The following is a 22,265-nucleotide window of genomic DNA, read 5'->3' as shown; positions in this document are numbered from 1 at the left end:
AGCCTTAAATAGGAAACTCCCCTAGAGGGTGGCGACAGGTAATCAGAGATGGAGGAAGGCAAATAAGAGACACTACCATAACAGACCACCGGGGGAGCCCACAAACCAAATTCACAACAGTACCCCCCCCTTAAGGAGGGGGCACCGAACCCTCACCAGAATCACCAGGGCGATCTGGATGAGCACTATGAAATGCACGAACCAAATCGGGAGCATGAACATCGGATGCTGTCACCCAAGAATTATCCTCCTGGCCATAACCTTTCCACTTAACCAGATACTGAAGTTTCCGTCTGGAAACACGGGAGTCCAAGATCTTTTCCACCACATACTCCAATTCACCCTCAACCAACACAGGAGCAGGTGGATCAGCAGAAGGAACAACCGGTACCTCATACCTCCGCAATAATGACCGATGGAAAACATTATGGATATTGAAAGATGCTGGGAGATCCAAACGAAAGGACACAGGATTAAGAACCTCCAGAATCCTATAAGGGCCGATAAACCGAGGCTTAAACTTAGGAGACGAGACCTTCATAGGAACAAATCGAGAAGACAGCCACACCAGGTCCCCAACACAAAGACGAGGACCAATACGCCGATGACGATTAGTGAACTGTTGAGTCTTCTCCTGGGACAACTTCAGATTGTCCACAACCTGTCCCCAAATCCGATGCATCCTATCAACCACAGCATCCACTCCAGGACAATCCGAAGACTCCAATTGACCGGACGAAAACCGAGGGTGAAACCCTGAATTACAAAAAAATGGAGAGACCAAAGTAGCAGAACTGGCCCGATTATTAAGGGCAAACTCTGCCAACGGCAAAAAGTCAAGCCAATCATCCTGATCAGCGGACACAAAACACCTCAAGTAAGTCTCCAAGGTCTGATTAGTACGCTCAGTCTGGCCATTAGTCTGAGGATGGAATGCAGATGAAAAAGACAAATCGATACCCATCCTGGCACAGAACGTCCGCCAAAATCTAGACACAAACTGAGCACCCCTGTCAGACACTATATTCTCAGGAATACCATGCAAACGCACCACATTCTGAAAAAACAGAGGAACCAACTCAGAGGAGGAGGGCAATTTGGGTAAAGGTACCAAATGAACCATCTTGGAAAAACGGTCACAAATAACCCAGATGACAGACATCCTACGAGAAACCGGAAGGTCAGAAATAAAGTCCATAGAGATGTGTGTCCAAGGCCTCTTAGGAATAGGCAAGGGCAACAACAACCCACTGGCCCTAGAACAGCAGGGCTTGGCCCGAGCACAAACATCACAAGACTGCACAAACATGCGCACATCTCGAGACAAAGAAGGCCACCAAAAGGACCTAGACACCAAATCCCTGGTGCCAAAAATTCCAGGATGACCTGTCAACGCGGAAGAATGAACCTCCGAGATAACTCTACTGGTCCAATCATCAGGGACAAACAGTCTACCAGGCGGACAGCGATCAGGCCTATCCACCTGAAACTCCTGCAAAGAACGCCGCAGGTCTGGGGAGACAGCTGACAATATCACCCCATCCTTCAAAATGCCGGTAGGTTCGGAATCACCAGGCGAGTCAGGCTCAAAACTCCTAGAGAGGGCATCCGCCTTCACATTCTTGGACCCAGGCAGATATGACACCACAAAGTTAAATCGGGAGAAAAACAACGACCAGCGCGCCTGTCTAGGATTCAGACGCCTGGCCGACTCAAGATAAATTAGATTCTTGTGGTCAGTGAGGACCACCACCTGGTGTCTAGCACCCTCAAGCCAATGACGCCACTCCTCAAACGCCCACTTCATGGCCAGAAGTTCCCGATTTCCCACATCATAATTTCGCTCAGCGGGCGAAAACTTTCGGGAGAAAAACGCACATGGTCTCATTACTGAGCAGTCAGGATCTTTCTGCGACAAAACTGCACCTGCTCCGATCTCCGAAGCATCTACCTCAACCTGGAACGGAAGTAACACATCAGGTTGGCGCAACACAGGGGCGGAAGAAAAGCGGCGCTTAAGCTCTTGAAAGGCCTCCACAGCCGCAGAGGACCAATTAGCAACATCAGCACCCTTTTTGGTCAAATCAGTCAAAGGTTTAGCAATGGCAGAAAAACCCGCTATAAATCGGCGATAGAAATTAGCAAAACCCAAGAACTTCTGCAGACTCTTCAAAGAAGTAGGTTGCATCCAATCACAAATAGCCTGAACCTTGACAGGGTCCATCTCCATAGATGAAGGGGAAAAAATATATCCCAAAAAGGAAATTCTCTGAACTCCAAAACTACACTTTGAGCCCTTTACAAAAAGAGAATTAGCTCGCAAGACCTGAAAAACTCTCCTGACCTGTTGAACGTGAGATTCCCAGTCCTCCGAAAAAACAAGAATATCATCCAAATACACAATCATAAACTTATCCAGATATTCACGGAAAATATCGTGCATAAAGGACTGAAAAACGGAAGGGGCATTTGCGAGACCGAAAGGCATTACCAAATACTCAAAATGGCCTTCAGGCGTATTAAATGCGGTCTTCCACTCATCCCCCTGCTTAATCCGCACCAAATTATACGCACCATGTAGATCGATCTTAGTGAACCACTTCGCCCCCTTTATGCGAGCAAACAGATCAGTCAGTAAAGGTAACGGGTACTGGTATTTAACTGTAATCTTATTCAAAAGTCGATAGTCGATACAAGGTCTCAATGAACCATCCTTTTTACCTACAAAGAAAAATCCTGCCCCTAGTGGAGACAACGAGGGGCGAATATGACCCTTTTCCAAGGATTCTCTGATATACTCCCGCATAGCAGTATGTTCAGGCACAGACAAATTAAACAAGCGACCCTTAGGAAACTTACTACCGGGGATCAATTCAATAGCGCAGTCACACTCTCTGTGAGGAGGAAGAGAATCAACTTTAGGCTCTTGAAAGACATCATAAAAATCTGACAGAAATGCTGGGATCTCAGAGGGAGTAGATGAAGAAATAGGAACCAAAGGTGCATCCCCATGAATACCCCGACATCCCCAGCTCAACACAGACATAGATTTCCAGTCCAAGACGGGATTATGAATCTGTAACCATGGTAATCCAAGCACTAATACATCATGTAGGTTATATAACACAAGAAAACGAATAATCTCCTGATGGTCTGGGGTAAGACGCATAGTCACTTGTGTCCAATATTGTGGTTTATTGCTAGCCAAAGGTGTAGAATCAATACCCTTCAGGGGAATAGAAACTTCCAACGGCTCCAAATCAAACCCACAACGCTTGGCAAAGGACCAATCCATGAGACTCAGAGCGGCGCCAGAATCCACATAAGCATCCACGGTAACAGATGATAAGGTACAAATCAATGTCACGGACAAAAGAAATTTTGACTGCAAGGTACCTGTTGAAAAAGATTTATCAACCTTTTTATCAACCTTATTTATACGTTTAGAGCATGCTGATATAACATGAGCTGAATCTCCACAGTAGAAGCACAATCCATTTTTGCGCCTGTAATTTTGACGTTCGCCTCTAGACAAAACACGATCGCATTGCATATGCTCCAATGCCTTTTCAGAGGTCACCGCCAAATGGTGCACAGGTCTTTGCTCAGAAGACACCGCCATATGGTGCACAGGTTTTTGCTCAGAAGATACCGCCATATGGTGCACAGGTCTTTGCTCAGAAGACACCGCCATATGGTGCACAGGTTTTTGCTCAGAAGATACCGCCATATGGTGCACAGATTTGCGCTCCCGTAAACGCCGATCAATCTGGATAGCCAATTTCATGGCATCATTCAGACCTGTAGGCACAGGGAACCCCACCATGACATCCTTCACGGCATCAGAGAGACCTTCTCTGAAAATAGCTGCTAAAGCGCACTCATTCCATCTAGTAAGCACCGACCATTTACGGAATTTCTGGCAGTATATCTCAGCTTCATCTTGCCCTTGGGAAAGAGCTATCAAGGCTTTCTCAGCCAAAATCTCCAAATTAGGCTCTTCATAAAGCAACCCCAAAGCCTGAAAAAACGCATCTACATTTAACAACGCAGGATCCCCTGGCGATAATGCAAATGCCCAACTTTGTGGGTCGCCGCGCAGTAGAGAGATAACAATTTTAACTTGTTGAGTCTGATCACCAGCAGAGTGAGATCTCAGAGACAAAAACAATTTGCAATTTTCTCTGAAACTCAAAAACCGGGATCTGTCTCCGGTAAAGTATTCAGGCAGAGGAATCTTAGGTTCAGACATTGGAGTACGTACAACAAAATCTTGTAGGTTCTGTACTTTTGTCGCAAGGTTATTCAAACCTGCAAGTAAACTCTGTGGATCCATGTTTCAAATGGGTGTAACCCAAGCATTCAGAGGTTAAGAGGAGAGGAGAAAAAAAAAGGCTGAAGACTGCAGTTTAAGCAAGAAATACAAATGAGCAAACTAAGGTGCACTTTCAAACACAGAAAAAAAACCTTTTCTCCTCCTTCCTGCTTTAGTGCATATTTTAACACATAGGTTTTTTCATTAGGCCGGCCAAACTGTTATGGTTACCCCCAAAGACCAGGGAAATAAAAATACTAAACGGACTAGCTCTCGGGTGATGGAAACTAAGGTCGACCGTGACCTGAACCTGACCCAACACTTACAGTAGCCGGGGGATGTACCTACGATGCCCTAGACACCACGCTCCAGCCGGAGATCTAACTACCCCTATAAGAGGAATGTACAGGCCTGCCTTACCTCCAGTGAGGAACCCCAAAAGATGATAGTAGGCCCCCACAGATATTGACGGTGAGTTCAGAGGAAATGACATACGTAGGATGAACAGCAGATTTAGCACAGTGAGGTCCGCTTACTAGATAGCAGAAGTACAGGAAAGAGTTACTTCACGGTCAACCTAAAAAACACTATTCAAAAACACCATCCAGAAATTACTTTAAACTCCAGTGACAACTCATGTCACTGGAGTGGTAATTTTCTGTCCACAAGAGCTTCCAGCACTGAAGAGTCACATTGCAGATAGCTGGACAAAAATAGCAAAACAAGAAACAAAATTCAACTTAGCTGAACTGGGACTTGAGGCAGGTGAATGCAACAGAATGCCACTAGCACATTGTTGGCCGGCATATGACTAACAGCCAAGCAGCCTTAAATAGGAAACTCCCCTAGAGGGTGGCGACAGGTAATCAGAGATGGAGGAAGGCAAATAAGAGACACTACCATAACAGACCACCGGGGGAGCCCACAAACCAAATTCACAACAGGCCACTACTTTACATATCCCTTTTATGTAAACTAACTGCCATTGGTAAGCACTTCACTAAATACCTTTTCTTTTACAAAACCTGCAGTAATCTGAGCTGCTGGTCTTGTTATATTATTTCTGGCTAAGAATCTCCTTGCTTCCTGTGATTTCATGTCAGTCTAGCACATGGGTGGGTGGGCCTGCATTAAGCAGAGCTCTCTCATTTTCTTTGAATGCTGCCATCTCTCCATGCAAGCCCAGCTCCTTTGTATCTGTATGAATAAAGAAGGGTGTGTATACATGTTGGAAGGCAGCGGCTTTCTCGCCCATGCAGTAATTAGGCAGTGACCAAAGAAAGTTCAACATTAATATCTTTATTTTCAAACTCACAAAATAAATCCAGTACTTTCGTCCTCTGGTTTGCAGCTGGAGCGTCTGTATCAGTCATTGCCATGGACAACTGCACCACTGTATAATCCATAGGTGCAGTAAAGTCTTGGTTCAAGTCTCCGGTCTGTGATTCATCTCACAGCAACAGTCAAAAATAGAATCCTCCTGCTCTGCTACTAGCAAACCAACAACTGACACACCCAAACCTTAGCTGAAAGTTTAAATGGGAATCGTGGACATGGGCCACTCCAAAGACCCTGAGTGGAGTGAGAGATCCATCCCACTACTATCCTACAAATCTTTCCAAAAATAATTACTCATATCAGGTTTTCTTAAATCTCACTTGGTCAAATAGTTTGATCTAATACACAATCTCTTTTATTTTGCATTGTAACCACAGCTGTGGATGTAATTACAATGCTTTCCAGCATGTTTAGTTTGCTTCTATGCACATCCTGGGGGACACATAACGACCCTCATATGATTCCCCTCACTGCCCACAATGTACACACGTTGCTGTATATCTTGTGTAATGTCTATACTCCCTGCTGTAATGTCTTTTTAATATGAATACATTCAGACATCTTCCTATCCATATATAAATGGATTCATCCCATCCATCCATGTTAGTAAGGGGGAGTAGGGATAATCGTTATTGTCAGTGCTGATTGTAATATTGCTTTGTACATTACTTCTATTCCATGCAATGTCCTGTACAGGATGTTGTGTTGATGCTTTGTGCAAAGCTGGGGGAGAATTGAGAGGAGGCAGATTTACAGGTCTGTGCTCACTGCTGGCTTGTTGCCCAGTACAAGGAATAGTGGATAATGTAGTAAGAAGGTAGCACAGGATTCTGAAGAAGTGATCACTATGACAGCAGAGCGCAAACTAGAAAAACATAAAACAACTTGAAACTTGTCAGAAAAGCTATATGGGTTTATTTAGGGCCTTTGTCTTTAAGCGTTTACAACAAAAACAGTAACTGATCAAGAGTAGTGGACAACCACTTTAAGTATAGATAGATGTGATTTTTTCCCCCCACCCCTGAAGTTTGTACTGCGCATGCGCTAAAAAGGTTGCCATACACAGAACAAAAAGGACCTGTCCCTGAAAAAAATCACTTGGGAGCCTGGAGCGTGGTGTCAGAATGACATGAAGAGAAGTTCCGGCAAAATGATAGCATTTTTGCTGTTAACCTGCCTGCAGTCATGCTGCTGCTGCTCATCCCCGGCTGAGTCGACTCTGCACCCTACAGGTAGCCATGGGGGCCCAATACAGGTCTGGTCTTCTTGGCATTGTTTTGACTCTCCACAGTATACTGTGTGGAGCATTATATGTGGCCCATTATTTTGTATGGAGCAATATATGGGGTCTATTTTACTGTATGGAACACTGTTTGGGGCCATTATACTGTATGAAAAACTTTGTGGTGCCGATAATACTGAATGGAGGACAATGTGGTGTGTCTTTTATGTTGTTCTTTGTGTTATATAATTATGATTTATGTTAATTTTTATTTATATAATCTTTTAGAGAATTATAAACATTTTATCAACTTTCTACATTGGTTATTCATGGATTACAGACAGGTCAGGTGTGATTTACATCCTCTGAGATTCCTTTCTTTGTCAGAGAGCATTCATATTCTAATCTTTATGGGCATGTCAAATGTTCATAAAAATTTTAGGCCGTCCCTGAATTTGAGTCCAGGTGTCTACATTTATTTTTTTTTAGGTTGGCAACCCTGATCACACAACAGTGTAAAGCTCCCTGCTGTAGAGTACAGTTATTATCAGGAGAACGACTGATAGTAACAGCAGGGAGCTGCACAATGCTCTAATGTCCCAGGCAGAAGGGGTGAGCCCCCTGATAATATCCCCTTGTGTGCAGTCCGAGTTGAGTGACAGAGGCATGGCCTGCTCCCTACTAGTAGCTATGCAGTGAAGGAGACATCGGGGGGCTGGCTACTACTAGAAATTGATGGGGACTGGCAACGCCCTTCATCCCAATCTGCAGGGAAGGGACATTATCAGGAAGATGGCTGCTGCTGCTAAAAGCAGACCACACCTCATCATGGCTCCTCTTCTCAAACTGGCTGTTACTCACAGTGTTGAGCTTCACACTGCTGTGTGATGTATTGTCCCAGACGAGGGAGGGAGCAGTGAGGAGCAGGTCCTGTCACACCGAATTACAAATGTTATAAAGATAATAAAAGTTTACTGGGCATCTCATCTTTATAGTTTATGAGGGCAGGGACAGTGCAACAGTTTTTTTATCTCCCCAAAGTACCCCTTTAAACAGTTTTATTGTTAATTGTATATTCACATTGTTTCAAAAATATGTTTCTTACACTATGATTGATACAACTTTTGTAAACTGCTTCCTGTATTGTTGCCTTATATATTAATTCCCCTTAATTTCTAGGTTTTCACATTCTTACCTTATCTTTCCTTATAATATAAACAATACAAATACAATACAAATATTTGAAAACAAATACAGCTCAAATTCTGGTGGGCTCCTTTGATGAACTCTGAACTTTAGTTCCTTCCATACATTTTATATTAGTTTCTGGTTTGGTGATTGGCTGGGCCATTCTAGCAGCTTTACTTTCTCTCTTTAAAAATGAATTGCTTTCTAATTACTGATCAATTTTAACTGGTGTCATGACTTTCATGACTTTCCATAGCTTTTTACAATTCTCTTCATGTATTCAATACTTTTCCCAATGTTATCTCTCATTATTATGCATAACTTAATTTATGGGCATCTATGGTTTAATTCCTTCATCTGTGGGGATTCGATGGCTTGGGTTTTGCCAATCTAATCTGGGAGCATAATGTAGAGACAGAGACTCTGATTCCAGCGATGTGTCTTGCAGTAGTTTTGATAAAATCACTGTTTTTTTAGAAGGACATTATCATTAGAGGACTGGTAAACCTGTTGCAAGGTAGTCAAACATTTTCATGAGCTCTGTATAACTCTGACCACCACCACTGATTGGCATCTTTCTGTTTACACTGTACATGGGCAGAAAGCAGAAAGATGCCAATCAGTGGTGTAGTCAGGGTTATACAAAGCTCAGTATTCAGGGAACTCATGGATTTGCTACAGATAAAACAGTGATTTTATCAAAATGTCAGAAAGCAGTCCAGAAAGTGACATATCACTGGTATCAAGGTATATATCTCTATATTATGCCGCTACTAGATTAGGTGGCAAAACCCTGGGGACAGATTTCCTTTAGTAAGTTGTCCTCTTGAACTGCTATTTTTTTCTCAGCCCATTTTATTTATGCTTTTTTTATAGGTTCTGCTTAATGGTTTCCATAACCAGTACAAAAAAGCAACTGAATCTTAAAAGATTTTCTCAATTATGTTCACAGGGGACAAGTACATGGCTAATTTGTCAAAAACAAAAGAGTAGAGTAAATTAAATGTGTAATGAAGTTGCATTATGTATAGCTAATTAATTGTATGAAATGTCTCCTCAATATTTGTGCTGAGTAGGACTATTGGACAAAAGTTGTGTACTTAGTCAAGCAAATGTAATACAATACTTTTAGCATATTTTTTATCTCTATGTTTAATGAAATACAACTTAAAATGTAATCAAAAAACAACATTAATACTTAGAGGTTTCTATTTGGTAGGAAGCATCTTTGCAAATAGTTTTAGGTAAGGTCAAAAATTTGGAAAGATTTTGGTTTTAAATTTGAAGAAGAGAAAAGGATCCCACCCTATTTATGGACTAAGGAAATCTGACTTTGCAGATGTGATGACCAGGTTAAGCGGAATCACAAAATACCAGATGCCTGGGAAGAAGGGATTATTTAAATTGAGTAATGTATTGTAGTTTTTGGAACTTGTCAAGTCCAGGATCTGACTTTAGGAAGATTTAATAATCTCAGAAAGTTATAGATTTTTACCATCTGATGAGTCATTTAAGGAGAAGCACTCCTCTAGCAAGTTAATCATGAGTTTGGTTTTTCTCTTCACTTAGTGCTGACTCCTGAAGTCTCCATTTTTTGCTTTAATAAGAAAGTGTGTTGGAATTGTCTGAGTGTAACAAAGGCTCAATTTTGGCTTTTATGCTAAAGTGGAGATGTTCACTAGATACAAACAATTGGTGTAACCTATAGTAGGATTTATGTGCAAAAGTGTAGAAGATCTAGTCAATAGCAGAGGGAAAGGGCATCTGCAATCATTAACCATGCTTAGTCCATAAAGTCTGGTTTTGAGGATGCAGAGAGCCCTGTACAATATAGCAGATTTTTAGAAGGTAGTGTTTAAAAAATTAAAAATGGTCCTTAAAACAACTTAAGTTGCCCCTCCTAAAACCTGAACCAGCTTAGAATGTAAGACTTCTCATAAAGTGCAGCGAAAACATCACAGCATTCACCAGTTGTCTCTTAAAAATATTTTTTTATTCATTAGAAAATGGCACTTTACATCTTGGATGTTGGAGCAGGCCTTCCCTGTAAATTGTACAACAGCCTCAAATTGAAATAATTTTTCTAAAGAACAGTCACAAAACATTTCTTTGTCTTTTTCTAAGAACTAAACACTTTTAACATTATTTGAGGCAACTGGGAAGTCAGACATAGTAAGATGTTGATAAAAACAGAAAGAGTAAAGAACAGTAACTTTGTTAGATCTTAACATGATACTTAGCAGGGAAAGCTCATGTTGACAGGGATCATTGTGAATATTGTCGTTGTCAAATTTGAGTATGTGCAACTAACAGGCTAATGAGGAAAAGAAGATAACAATATACTGGAAAATACAGGAAAAGCAACATAGAGTTCTTCCCCGTAGGATGGAATGTAACTTAGATAAGATTGTCTGAAGTAGAAGAACAATGACATTACTCAATGTGGAAATATTACCTTAGGCACTAAGCCTCCAGAAGAATCTCATGCCAGAGTAGTTACTAAGGGGGACACAGAGAAATAGTGTGAATGCAAAATGAGAGAAAAAAAATGAATTCCCACCTCCCCTTGAAAAAGGAAAAAATGGAAATCTGGGAAGATGACCTGGTAAATAAAGAAAGAACTTGTCTTGTAAGACAACATCCTCTAAAATACATGGGCAGTGAAGTTCAGTGGATAATCTTTATTTTCTTTCAAACTATTTTTTAATCTAATTTTTTTATTGAGACACTAAACACTTGTGAATGTACAAGGCCATGCAATTACTCCATAAATTAAAAAAATCATAAGACTATATACGAGTCATGAACTATGCTGTAAATTCAGGTCATAGGAATATACCAACAATTATGTTAATTAAAAAGGAAGCACAAATTGAAAAATAATTTTATCAATCGAAACAATCATGGTAGTCTATGCATGAGTTCCATTTGTTTCTCCTTTTTTGACTAATGAAAAGTCGCCTTGTCTTTCAGAGTTTTTTGTGTCCCAAATTAAATTGTCTGGTCTGTAAAGATGCAAACAAAAGCAATCAATGAATTTATACTTTTCATGAACTTGACCTACTTGAAATTTCAAATTCAGAATTATGTAATATACAACTTTTTCTAAATATCATGAATACAACATTTTTTATAAACTAAAAAAAACTCAGTTATACCAGACATTACACCATTTGTTTATTGATTTAAATGGAAATGCAACGTAATAATTAATTTCACCTGCAGTGGTACTGCAGGGAAAATAGCAACTTCTGTTTGGGTTCCTCCACAGAAAACCACACACATCACACACAGGTCACATTAAAAAAAACTATCATTAGGGACCCTTATAGTCAAAACAGTCCATAATCATATTTGTTCATATACTAATATTTTAGTCTCACAGAAAAGAACAATAATAAATTAATATTTATAGTAAGAATTATATTGCTTGGTTTCACATATCATTCATATTATTCTTCTTTTTTTTTCTTAGGATAAAGAAGTTAACCTGGAACAAGTACATAGACGCATGAACAGCTTGATTGATGAAGATATGGTCCACAAGCAAATCTCGACTGCATCAATTGAAATATCAGCATTGGAAATTGGTGGCATGACATCAAGCCAAACCTTGGAGCCAGTTCGGGAATATCAGAATACACAGCTTTCAGTCACCACCTTTTTACCTGAACAATCTGGTCATGGTGGTAGGACACTTACTTCTGTTTCAAGCAGTAACTTACCCTTGCCCCTTAGCAGCTCAGCCACTATGCCCTCAATACAATGTAAACACAGATCGCCAAACGGAGGACTATTTCGTCAAAGTCCCGTGAAGACACCCATGCCAATGTCATTCCAGTCCATGCCAGGGGGACCCATTCCAGAAGTCATGGAGCCTTCTCATGGAACATCTATATAGTTAAACAAAACAAAAACCTGCAAAGCTTTTTAATACAACTAAAAACTGTTAAATTTTTCTTGTATATATCTGTAAATAACAACAGAATGAAGTGGGTTAAAAGTGTATTTTGAATATTCCCATTTTTTGAAGTCAGTAAAACAAACAAAAAATGTATGAATGGCTTTGTAAATTTTGTTCTATCTGAATAAATCAGCAACTTACTTGTGACGCTTCTCAAGTGCCAAAGAAGACCTGTGACTGGGACAGAAGGCCGCCAGCCCTTCAACAAGTGTTTCATTTTCAGTTGGGTTCATTAATTGCTTAGACTATCACATTTTTCAAATAGTGCTCTCTAGTCACTGCGTGGCATTTCATTTTATTACAGGCTGAAAAAAAGATTAGACCAATAATTAATATTAAAAAAAAAATTGTAGTTATGTTGAAAAAAATAGTCAAAATGGAAAAATCAGTTAAATTATAGCTGAAATGATTCTGCTATCAGGAAGCTTCTGGAATTGAATCTCCGAAAAAATTCTAGGTTACAGCACTGGTTTATTAAATTGTATTTTATGTGTACTGTTCTGTGTGGCCTTTTGATTTAACCTTTACAATTGGCAGGATCTATGATATCTTTGGTGGGAAATGGAGAGGTTAGAGGTGAGGCGAAAAATCTGTTGAGTGAAATCTGTAATCATCTTTTTGTGGCATATACAATAAAAGGTTGGTTTGTACCAATGATTTATAAATGGGAAAAAGTTAGTTGATGGGAAACATAGTCTGTGTTTCTGTATCCTGAGCTTTAAAGGGAACCTGTCACCTGAATTTGGCGGGACCAGTTTTGGGTCATATGGGCGGGGTTTTCGGGTGTTTGATTCACCCTTTCCTTACCCGCTGGCTGCATGCTGGCCGCAATATTGGATTGAAGTTCATTCTCTGTCCTCCGGAGTACATGCCTGCACAAGGCAATCTTGCCTTACGCAGGCGTGTACTATGGAGGACAGAGAATGAACTTCAATCCAATATTGCAGCCAGCATGCAGCCAGCATGCAGCCAGCGGGTAAGGAAAGGGTGAATCAAACACCCAAAAACCCCGCCCATATGACCCAAAACTGGTCCCGCCAAATTCAGGTGACAGGTTCCCTTTAAAGAATGTTCGCTGACAGTAAAGAAAGCTTAAGCTACTGCATATATTATGTCTGGAAGTGGAACTTGTTTTAATTATTTCCTGTTCTGCTGAAGAACATAATGTACTTTAGCAAAATTAGACAACATGTGAAAAGAAGATCCTGAAGGAAAATATGCTTCTTAAAGAGTGTTTCGTCTACATTTTTTTATTTAAGTAATATAAAATGCAATTACATTTTTTTATGATTGATCTGGTGTTTGTTTTAACTAGAAACAAGAAAAAAAAATATTTCACTTCTGTTTCACAAGAACTCTTTGAGAAAGATTGTTGTATGGCTAATACATCAGGATGCTGTTGTGTCCAGTAAATTATGCCCTAAACCAGTGGTCTAACTTCAATCTTGTGAGCCCCACTGCAAAATTTCTGACAGTGTCTCCAACTATCATAGATCTTTAACAAAATTAGATTCCTCATATGGGCCAAATGTTCTAGAACCCTAGTGTGACTTGTAGCCCTACAACTACTATAGTTACACCCATGCCCCAGACAACACATAGCTTCTCCAGTAAACTGATATTTTTGGTGAAATCACTCACAGTATAGTGCTTTGAGCAGTTAGAAGAGAGCCACTAATGTTGCAAATGACAAGTAAGGGGTACAGCGTTGGACTGGAGCACCTTGGGCCCACCAGAGAAAATCATTCTTGGGGCCCAATATGTAGCTACATAGAAATAAATACAAGACCACCAGTTGTGTGGTAAAACACCCTACAATCAGGGTATAATATAAGGTAGTACACATCTTAATTGTGTAGCAGGGGTTGGGGTAACCCCCTCATAAAATATAATGTAGCTCCCTCATAGAATATAATGTAGCCTCCCTCATGGAATGTAATGCAGCCCAGCTCATGGAGTGTAATGCAGCCCCTTTCATGGAATATAAGGCAGCCCCCCTCACGGAATATAATGTATCCCCCTCACAGAATATAATGCAGCCCCTCATAGAATATAGTGCAGCTCCCCTCATAGGGTATAATGCAGCACCCCAAAAAATATAATGCAACCCCCTCATAAGGTATAATACAGCCCCCCATAGAATATAATGTAGCACCTTCATATGATATAATGCAGCCCCCTCATACAGTATAGTGCAGCCCCTCCACACAGAATATAATGTAGCTCCCTCAGAGTATAATGCAACCCCCTCATAAGGTATAATGCAGTCCCCATAGAATATACTGTAGCCTCCTCATAGAGCATAATGCAGCCCCCTCATTTAGTATTATGTATCCCCCAGAAGATAACGTAGCTCCCTGAGAGAAATATGCAGCTTTCACACAGAATACATTGCAGCCCCTCCACAGAATATAATGTAGCCCCCTCAAAGTATAATGCAGCTCCCCTCATAGGGTATAATGCAGCCCCCTCCACCATCATCATTGTCCTCATCACCACCTCCATCATTGCCTTCTCACCCACAACCCCTATCATTGCCCATTCCACCACCTCCATCATTGCCTTCCTCACCACCATTGTCCTTTCCACCACTACCATCATTTTTCTTTCCATCACCTCCATCATTGCTTTCTTCCCCACAACCCCCATCATTGCCCATTCCACCTCCTCCCCCACAACCACTGTTGTCCGTTCCACCCCCCTCATCATTGCCCATTCCAACACCTTCATCATTGCCTCCCCCATCACCACCACCATCATTGTCCTTTCCACCACAACCATCATTGCCTTCTCCCTCATCAACCCATCATTGTCCATTCCACCACCTCCATTATTGCCTCCTCCCCCACCTCACCATCATCCATTCCACCACCGCCAACATTGCCTTCTTCCCCACCATTCCCATCAATGCTCTATTCATCACCCACATCATTGCAAATCTCCAATACACTCATACAGTACCATTTCCATCACTGCTCTCTCCATCACCCACATCATTGCCAATCTCCAATACACACACACATAGCAGCGCACCACATACACTCAAGCAGGCAGACAAACAAAGACACAGCAACACTCACCTATCCGCATTCCCTTCAGCCGCAGCACATCCAGGAAGCAGCATCTTCGGCCCTGGCAGATTTCTCTCTGAAACAGCCATGTGCTGGATGATGACATCATCCAGCTGCACTGTGTCAGACAGGAAGCACCGGGCAGTGGACAGGAAGCAGGAAGCATTGGATCCCTGCAGCTCTGCTTTGCTGCCAAACTGCAGGGATTAGCCACCCTGCAGAGGCCCACCTCCGGGGCTCCAATGCAGCCGCTCTGGATTTACATGTGCACAGGATTAGCCTCAGTCTGCAGCTAACACTGCCCATTATGTGAAATGAATACTCATTCATCCCCATGGAGGCATAGGGAAGCATTAATATTAATTTCTCTTTAGCAGCAGGGAGAGACTCCTTTCTCCAGCTGCTGCTCCACTGACACCAGGTGGCCCCTCTGACTCGGGGGCCCCATAGATGCTGGAAGTGCCACTGGCTGGGGGCTGATGGAGCAGTGGGGGCCCTAGGCAGCTGCTGGCTAGTATGCCAGCAGGTTTCAGTGCCTGGACCCACTGGACAATCCTCCGGGTCTCCGGTGGGCCAGTCCGACCCTGAACGGGTATGTGTACCAAACGGAATGAATCTAGATGTGGGGAACAAAGCACACAATAGGGTGATACCCTATGGAGGGAGAGTGGGCAAGTGCTGGTAATGCTCACCTGGTGCAACTCCTATGTAGTCATGAAGAAAAACAGCTGTTGCTTCCCTATGGCTGGTGGATAAATACTCCAATATATATTGGATCCAGTTGGATGAAACATATTAAGTGGGCTGCAATCCTGGATTAAATTGATTTTTCAACAATTATGAAAAGGTTTTTCATTCATAACATGCTACAAAACTATACTGGCATCTTTATCAAGTGAAAAAAAACATATGTCACATTTGTTTTGTTCACTTCATGCCACATTTGTTTTGTTCACTTCATGCCAGTATGTTGTTGATATGCGCTGGGAATAAATAAACTTTTCATCATCATATTTGAAGAATCTATTTACTCCAGCAGCACAGCCCACCTTGTGTGTTTCACACAAGTGGATCCAACAACTCAAGTGTAAGGCGCTTTAACCTGTACAGGATGTTATAAAGGAAAGATGTTACTGTTCACTTCTTTTATAGGTGGAGTACTCGACTTTACAATGCAGTGCTAATGGAAAGCAAGATTAGGAAATGAATGGGTTACTACCCAACAATGTTTCTTTAAGGAAAATTAACTTTTCTATTTAAAAAAATGAGTTGACCACTTGATCATAAATTTTCTAAAATGTCATAAACTAGTGTAAACGGTCATGCCTATAACTCTCAAGATATAGAAAGACGTACATATATATAAGGCATACATCTATAGCTGATGGGAGTGCAATGTGGCATTTGAAGAGAGTCATGGACAAATCCTGAAATGCTGTTTATTTTCATTCTGCTAGCAAAAGGGTGGAAAGAACCTCAGAGATATGAAATAGAGGGAGAATTCCCTTTTACAGATGAAAACATTATAAGGGCTAGAACAGGAACACCAGGCCTTTTATATCTTGAGACTCAAATTGCACAAATGGAGAGGCAAATTTTATCCTTGAATGATGCACCCATTCCTTTTTATTACATTTTACTTTATAGTAGAAGTCAAGTATTCTACTATTAAGGAGCTCTTTCAACAGCCATGATGAATTGTTCTCCTTCATCCCCTTTCAGCTATTCTTACTAATCTATGTTGAGAGGAAAAATAACCAATCAGACAAAAATAATAAATCTTTAAAAAAACAAAGAAGTCAAACAGGTAATTAAAAGTTTGTGTGCCCTAATGCAAAGAAGGGAAGTTGGGCATCCTATGGCACAAGTATCAAAGTGTGAGTGTGACATCTACATGCTATAAACCTGTGCCTCTGATTGAAATAAATAAAATTAGAATCTGGTGTAATAAATTAAATTTTTTAATGACACCTTTCCTAGTGTTGTTATTCTGAAAGTTTTTTTGTTACTTTTTGTTTGCTTTATTCTTTCTTGCATCAAAGCTTCTGTTTTATTTCTCAAATGAATTTATAATGAAGGTTTTATAATACAATAGAAAACAATACAAAACAATATAATTAATACTAAAAGATGGAGGGAAGAAGGTGGGTTATGAAAGGAGGAGAGGATTAGTTTGGGGAAGACCTGCACACTACAAAGGAAATGGAGAAACTAACTACAAAGGTACTACTGGTAAATTTGCACTCTATAACCAATTTAATTCCAATCAGAAAATCAAGTACTGCATGTCTAACCGATATGTTGAACCTAGATTCTGAAGAAATCCTTTAATACTTGAGTTTGTTGATGATGATGAAACTTGGCTTGACTTGTCCTATATATATATATATATATATATATATATATATATATATATATATATATATATATATATATATATATATATATATATATACACAGTGGGTATGGAAAGTATTCAGACCCCTTTAAATTTTTCACTCTTTGTTTCATTGCAGCCACTTGGTAAATTAAAAAAAAAAAAAAGTTCCGTTTTTTTCTCATTAATGTACACTCTGCATTACATTTTGACTGAGAAAAACTGAAATGTAGAGTTTTTTGCAAATTTATTAAAAAAGAAAAGCTGAAATATTACATGGTCATAAGTTTTCAGATCCTTTGCCCAGACACCTATGAGACAGAAAAAATGCAGCTGGACTAAGGATCCAGGAAGTTAATATAGCAACACCCCTGGACTAACGGCCCAGGTGAGTGCCAAAGTGAAGAAAGACAATCCCAGAGTCATATCACTAGTGACCACAAGAGGGAGCCAAAAAGTCTAATTCACAACAGTACCCCCCCCTTAAGGAGGGGTCACCGAACCCTCACCAAGACCACCAGGGCGATCAGGATGAGCAGCGTGAAAGGCACGAACTAAATCGGCCGCATGCACATCAGAGGCAACCACCCAGGAATTATCCTCCTGACCATAGCCCTTCCACTTGACCAGATACTGAAGCCTCCGCCTGGAGAGACGAGAATCCAAGATCTTCTCCACCACGTACTCCAACTCGCCCTCAACCAACACCGGAGCAGGAGGCTCAACAGAAGGAACCACAGGTACAACATACCGCCGCAACAAAGACCTATGGAACACGTTGTGAATGGCAAACGACACCGGAAGATCCAAGCGAAAGGACACAGGATTAAGGATTTCCAATATCTTGTAAGGACCGATGAAGCGAGGCTTAAATTTAGGAGAGGAGACCTTCATAGGAACAAATCGAGAAGACAGCCATACCAAATCCCCAACACGAAGTCGGGGACCCACACCGCGGCGGCGGTTGGCAAAACGATGAGCCTTCTCCTGTGACAACTTTAAGTTGTCCACCACATGATTCCAGATCTGCTGCAACCTATCCACCACAGAATCTACCCCAGGACAGTCAGAAGGTTCCACATGTCCCGAGGAAAAACGAGGATGGAAACCAGAGTTGCAGAAAAATGGCGAAACCAATGTAGCGGAACTAGCCCGATTATTAAGGGCAAACTCAGCCAACGGCAAGAAGGTCACCCAATCATCCTGATCCGCAGAAACAAAACACCTCAAATAAGCCTCCAGAGTCTGATTAGTTCGCTCCGTTTGTCCATTAGTCTGAGGATGAAAAGCAGACGAAAACGACAACTCAATGCCCATCCTAGCACAAAAGGATCGCCAGAACCTGGAAACAAACTGGGATCCTCTGTCAGACACAATATTCTCAGGAATGCCGTGTAAACGAACCACATTCTGAAAGAACACAGGAACCAGATCGGAAGAGGAAGGCAGCTTAGGCAAAGGTACCAAATGGACCATCTTAGAAAAGCGATCACATACCACCCAGATGACAGACATGCCCTGAGACACCGGGAGATCTGAAATGAAATCCATGGAAATGTGTGTCCAAGGCCTCTTCGGGACAGGCAAGGGCAAGAGCAACCCGCTGGCACGCGAACAGCAAGGCTTAGCTCGAGCACAAGTCCCACAGGACTGCACAAACGACCGCACATCCCGTGACAAGGAAGGCCACCAAAAGGACCTAGCCACCAGATCTCTGGTGCCAAAAATTCCCGGATGCCCTGCCAATACCGAGGAATGAACCTCGGAAATGACTCTGCTGGTCCACTTATCAGGAACAAACAGTCTGTCAGGTGGACAAGAGTCAGGTCTACCAGCCTGAAATCTCTGCAACACACGTCGCAAATCCGGAGAAATGGCTGACAAGATAACTCCCTCTTTAAGAATACCAACTGGTTCTGCGACTCCCGGAGAGTCAGGCACAAAGCTCCTTGAAAGAGCATCAGCCTTCACATTCTTTGAACCTGGCAAATACGAGACCACAAAGTCAAAACGGGAGAAAAACAATGACCAGCGGGCCTGTCTAGGATTCAGGCGTTTAGCAGACTCGAGATACATCAGATTTTTGTGATCAGTCAAGACCACCACACGATGCTTAGCACCCTCGAGCCAATGACGCCACTCCTCAAATGCCCACTTCATGGCCAACAACTCCCGATTGTCAACATCATAATTCCGCTCAGCAGGCGAAAACTTCCTCGAGAAAAAGGCACAAGGTCTCATCACAGAGCAACCAGGGCCTCTCTGCGACAAAACGGCCCCTGCCCCAATCTCAGAAGCATCCACTTCAACCTGAAAGGGAAGTGAGACATCAGGCTGGCACAAAACAGGCGCCGAAGTAAACCGGCGCTTCAACTCCTGGAAAGCCTCCACGGCTGCAGGAGCCCAGTTAGCAACATCAGAACCTTTCTTGGTCATATCCGTAAAAGGTTTAACAATGCTAGAAAAATTTGCAATAAAACGACGGTAGAAGTTAGCAAAACCCAAGAACTTCTGAAGACTGTTAACTGACGTGGGTTGAGTCCAATCATGAATAGCACGGACCTTGACTGGGTCCATCTCCACCGCAGAAGGGGAAAAAATAAACCCCAAAAAGGGAACCTTCTGTACTCCAAAGAGACACTTTGAGCCCTTAACAAATAAAGCATTCTCACGCAAAACCTGAAACACCATCCTGACCTGCTCTACATGCGAGTCCCAGTCATCAGAAAAAAACAGAATATCATCCAGATAAACGATCATAAATTTATCCAGATACTTCCGGAAAATATCATGCATAAATGACTGAAACACTGAAGGAGCATTAGAGAGCCCAAAAGGCATCACCAAGTACTCAAAATGACCTTCGGGCGTATTAAACGCGGTTTTCCATTCATCTCCTCGCTTAATGCGCACAAGGTTGTACGCACCACGAAGATCTATCTTGGTGAACCACTTGGCACCTTTAATTCGGGCAAACAAGTCTGACAACAGAGGCAAAGGATACTGAAATTTAACAGTGATTTTATTCAAAAGCCGATAGTCAATACAAGGTCTCAAAGATCCGTCCTTCTTGGCCACAAAAAAGAATCCCGCACCAAGAGGGGAAGAGGAAGGACGGATATGCCCCTTCTCCAGAGATTCCTTGATATACGAACGCATTGCGGTATGCTCAGGTACAGACAGATTAAATAGTCTTCCCTTAGGAAATTTGCTACCTGGAATCAAATCTATGGCACAGTCACAGTCCCTATGAGGAGGCAGAACACTGGACCTGGACTCGCTGAACACATCCTGATAATCAGACAAATACTCAGGAACTTCCGAAGGAGTAGAGGAAGCAATAGACACCAGCGGGGAATCACCATGAATACACTGACAGCCCCAACTTGACACAGACATTGCCTTCCAATCCAAGACTGGATTATGAGTCTGTAACCATGGCAAACCCAAAACGACCAAATCATGCATTTTATGCAGAACAAGAAAACAAATCACCTCCCGATGTTCAGGAGTCATGCACATGGTTACCTGTGTCCAAAACTGCGGTTTATTTTCCACCAATGGTGTAGCATCAATACCCCTCAGAGGGATAGGAGCAACCAACGGCTCAAGAGCAAAACCACAGCGCTTGGCAAATGACAGATCCATAAGACTCAGGGCAGCACCTGAATCCACAAACGCCATAACAGGGTAAGAGGACAATGAGCAAATTAAAGTCACAGACAAAATAAATTTAGGTTGCAAATTACCAATGGCGACAGGACTAACAACACTTGTTAGGCGTTTAGAGCATGCTGATATAACATGTGTAGAATCACCACAGTAAAAACACAACCCATTCTGACGTCTATGATTTTTCCGCTCATTTCTGGTCTGAATTCTATCACATTGCATCAAATCAGGTGTTTGTCTAGACAACACAACCAGAGGATTAGCGGTTTTGCGCTCCCGCAAACGCTGGTCAATTTGAATAGCCAGCGCCATGGAATCATTCAGACTTGTAGGAATGGAGAAACCCACCATCACATTCTTAATGGCTTCAGAAAGGCCATTTCTGAAGTTTGCGGCTAGAGCACACTCATTCCACTGAGTAAGCACGGACCATTTCCGAAATTTTTGGCAATACACTTCAGCTTCATCCTGGCCCTGAGAAATAGCCAGCAAGGCTTTTTCTGCCTGAACCTCAAGATTGGGTTCCTCGTAAAGCAATCCGAGCGCCAGAAAAAACGCATCAATATTTGCCAATGCCGGATCTCCTGGCGCTAGCGAGAAAGCCCAATCCTGAGGGTCGTCCCGTAAAAAAGAGATAACAATTTTAACTTGCTGAGCTGAGTCTCCAGATGAACGGGGTCTCAGAGATAGAAACAATTTACAATTATCCCTGAAATTCCTAAACTTAAATCGGTCTCCAGAAAACAGTTCAGGAATAGGTATTTTAGGTTCAGACATAGGACTACTGGTAACAAAATCTTGTATGCTTTGCACACGAGCAGCAAGCTGGTCCACACTTGTAATCAAGGTCTGGACATTCATGTCTGCAGCAAGCTCAAGCCACTCAGAGGTAAAGGGGAGGAAGAGAGGAAAAAAAAAAAATTCAGAATTTCCTTTCTTATATCGCACTTCTGCAATGCATTAAACATTCAATTTTGGCCTGGCATACTGTTATGACCCCAATGGCAGAGGGTCTCAGGAATAAATACCAAGTCTGCAAACATAAAAAAAACAGCTCATAGGGCAGTGGTAACTGGGCTGACCATATATCTAATCCTAGCACCACAAATAGAAGTAGC

The 22,265-nt window shown here is 41.9% G+C and overlaps 1 protein-coding gene across 2 annotated transcripts in view; it reads left to right on the top strand.

Moving 5' to 3' along the window:
• GRID1 (glutamate ionotropic receptor delta type subunit 1) overlaps window positions 1–12,522 on the top strand; it is a 2,026,904-nt gene extending 2,014,382 nt beyond the window's left edge. Inside the window, exon 16 of one of the 2 annotated variants that reach the window (XM_077259310.1) lies at window positions 11,539–12,522. In XM_077259310.1, the coding sequence (XP_077115425.1) occupies window positions 11,539–11,964 (426 nt within the window). In that variant the 3' untranslated portion in view covers window positions 11,965–12,522. The remainder of the gene's footprint in view (window positions 1–11,538) is intronic. The other variant, XM_077259311.1, reaches the window with a different exon arrangement.
• Window positions 12,523–22,265: the final 9,743 nt, after the last annotated feature.

The sequence above is a fragment of the Ranitomeya variabilis genome, chromosome 4 (genome assembly GCF_051348905.1).
Source record: "Ranitomeya variabilis isolate aRanVar5 chromosome 4, aRanVar5.hap1, whole genome shotgun sequence".
Taxonomy (NCBI): Eukaryota; Metazoa; Chordata; class Amphibia; order Anura; family Dendrobatidae; genus Ranitomeya; species Ranitomeya variabilis.
The sequence above is the reverse complement of the archived record's forward strand: the minus strand, read 5'-3'. Positions and strand labels throughout refer to the sequence as shown.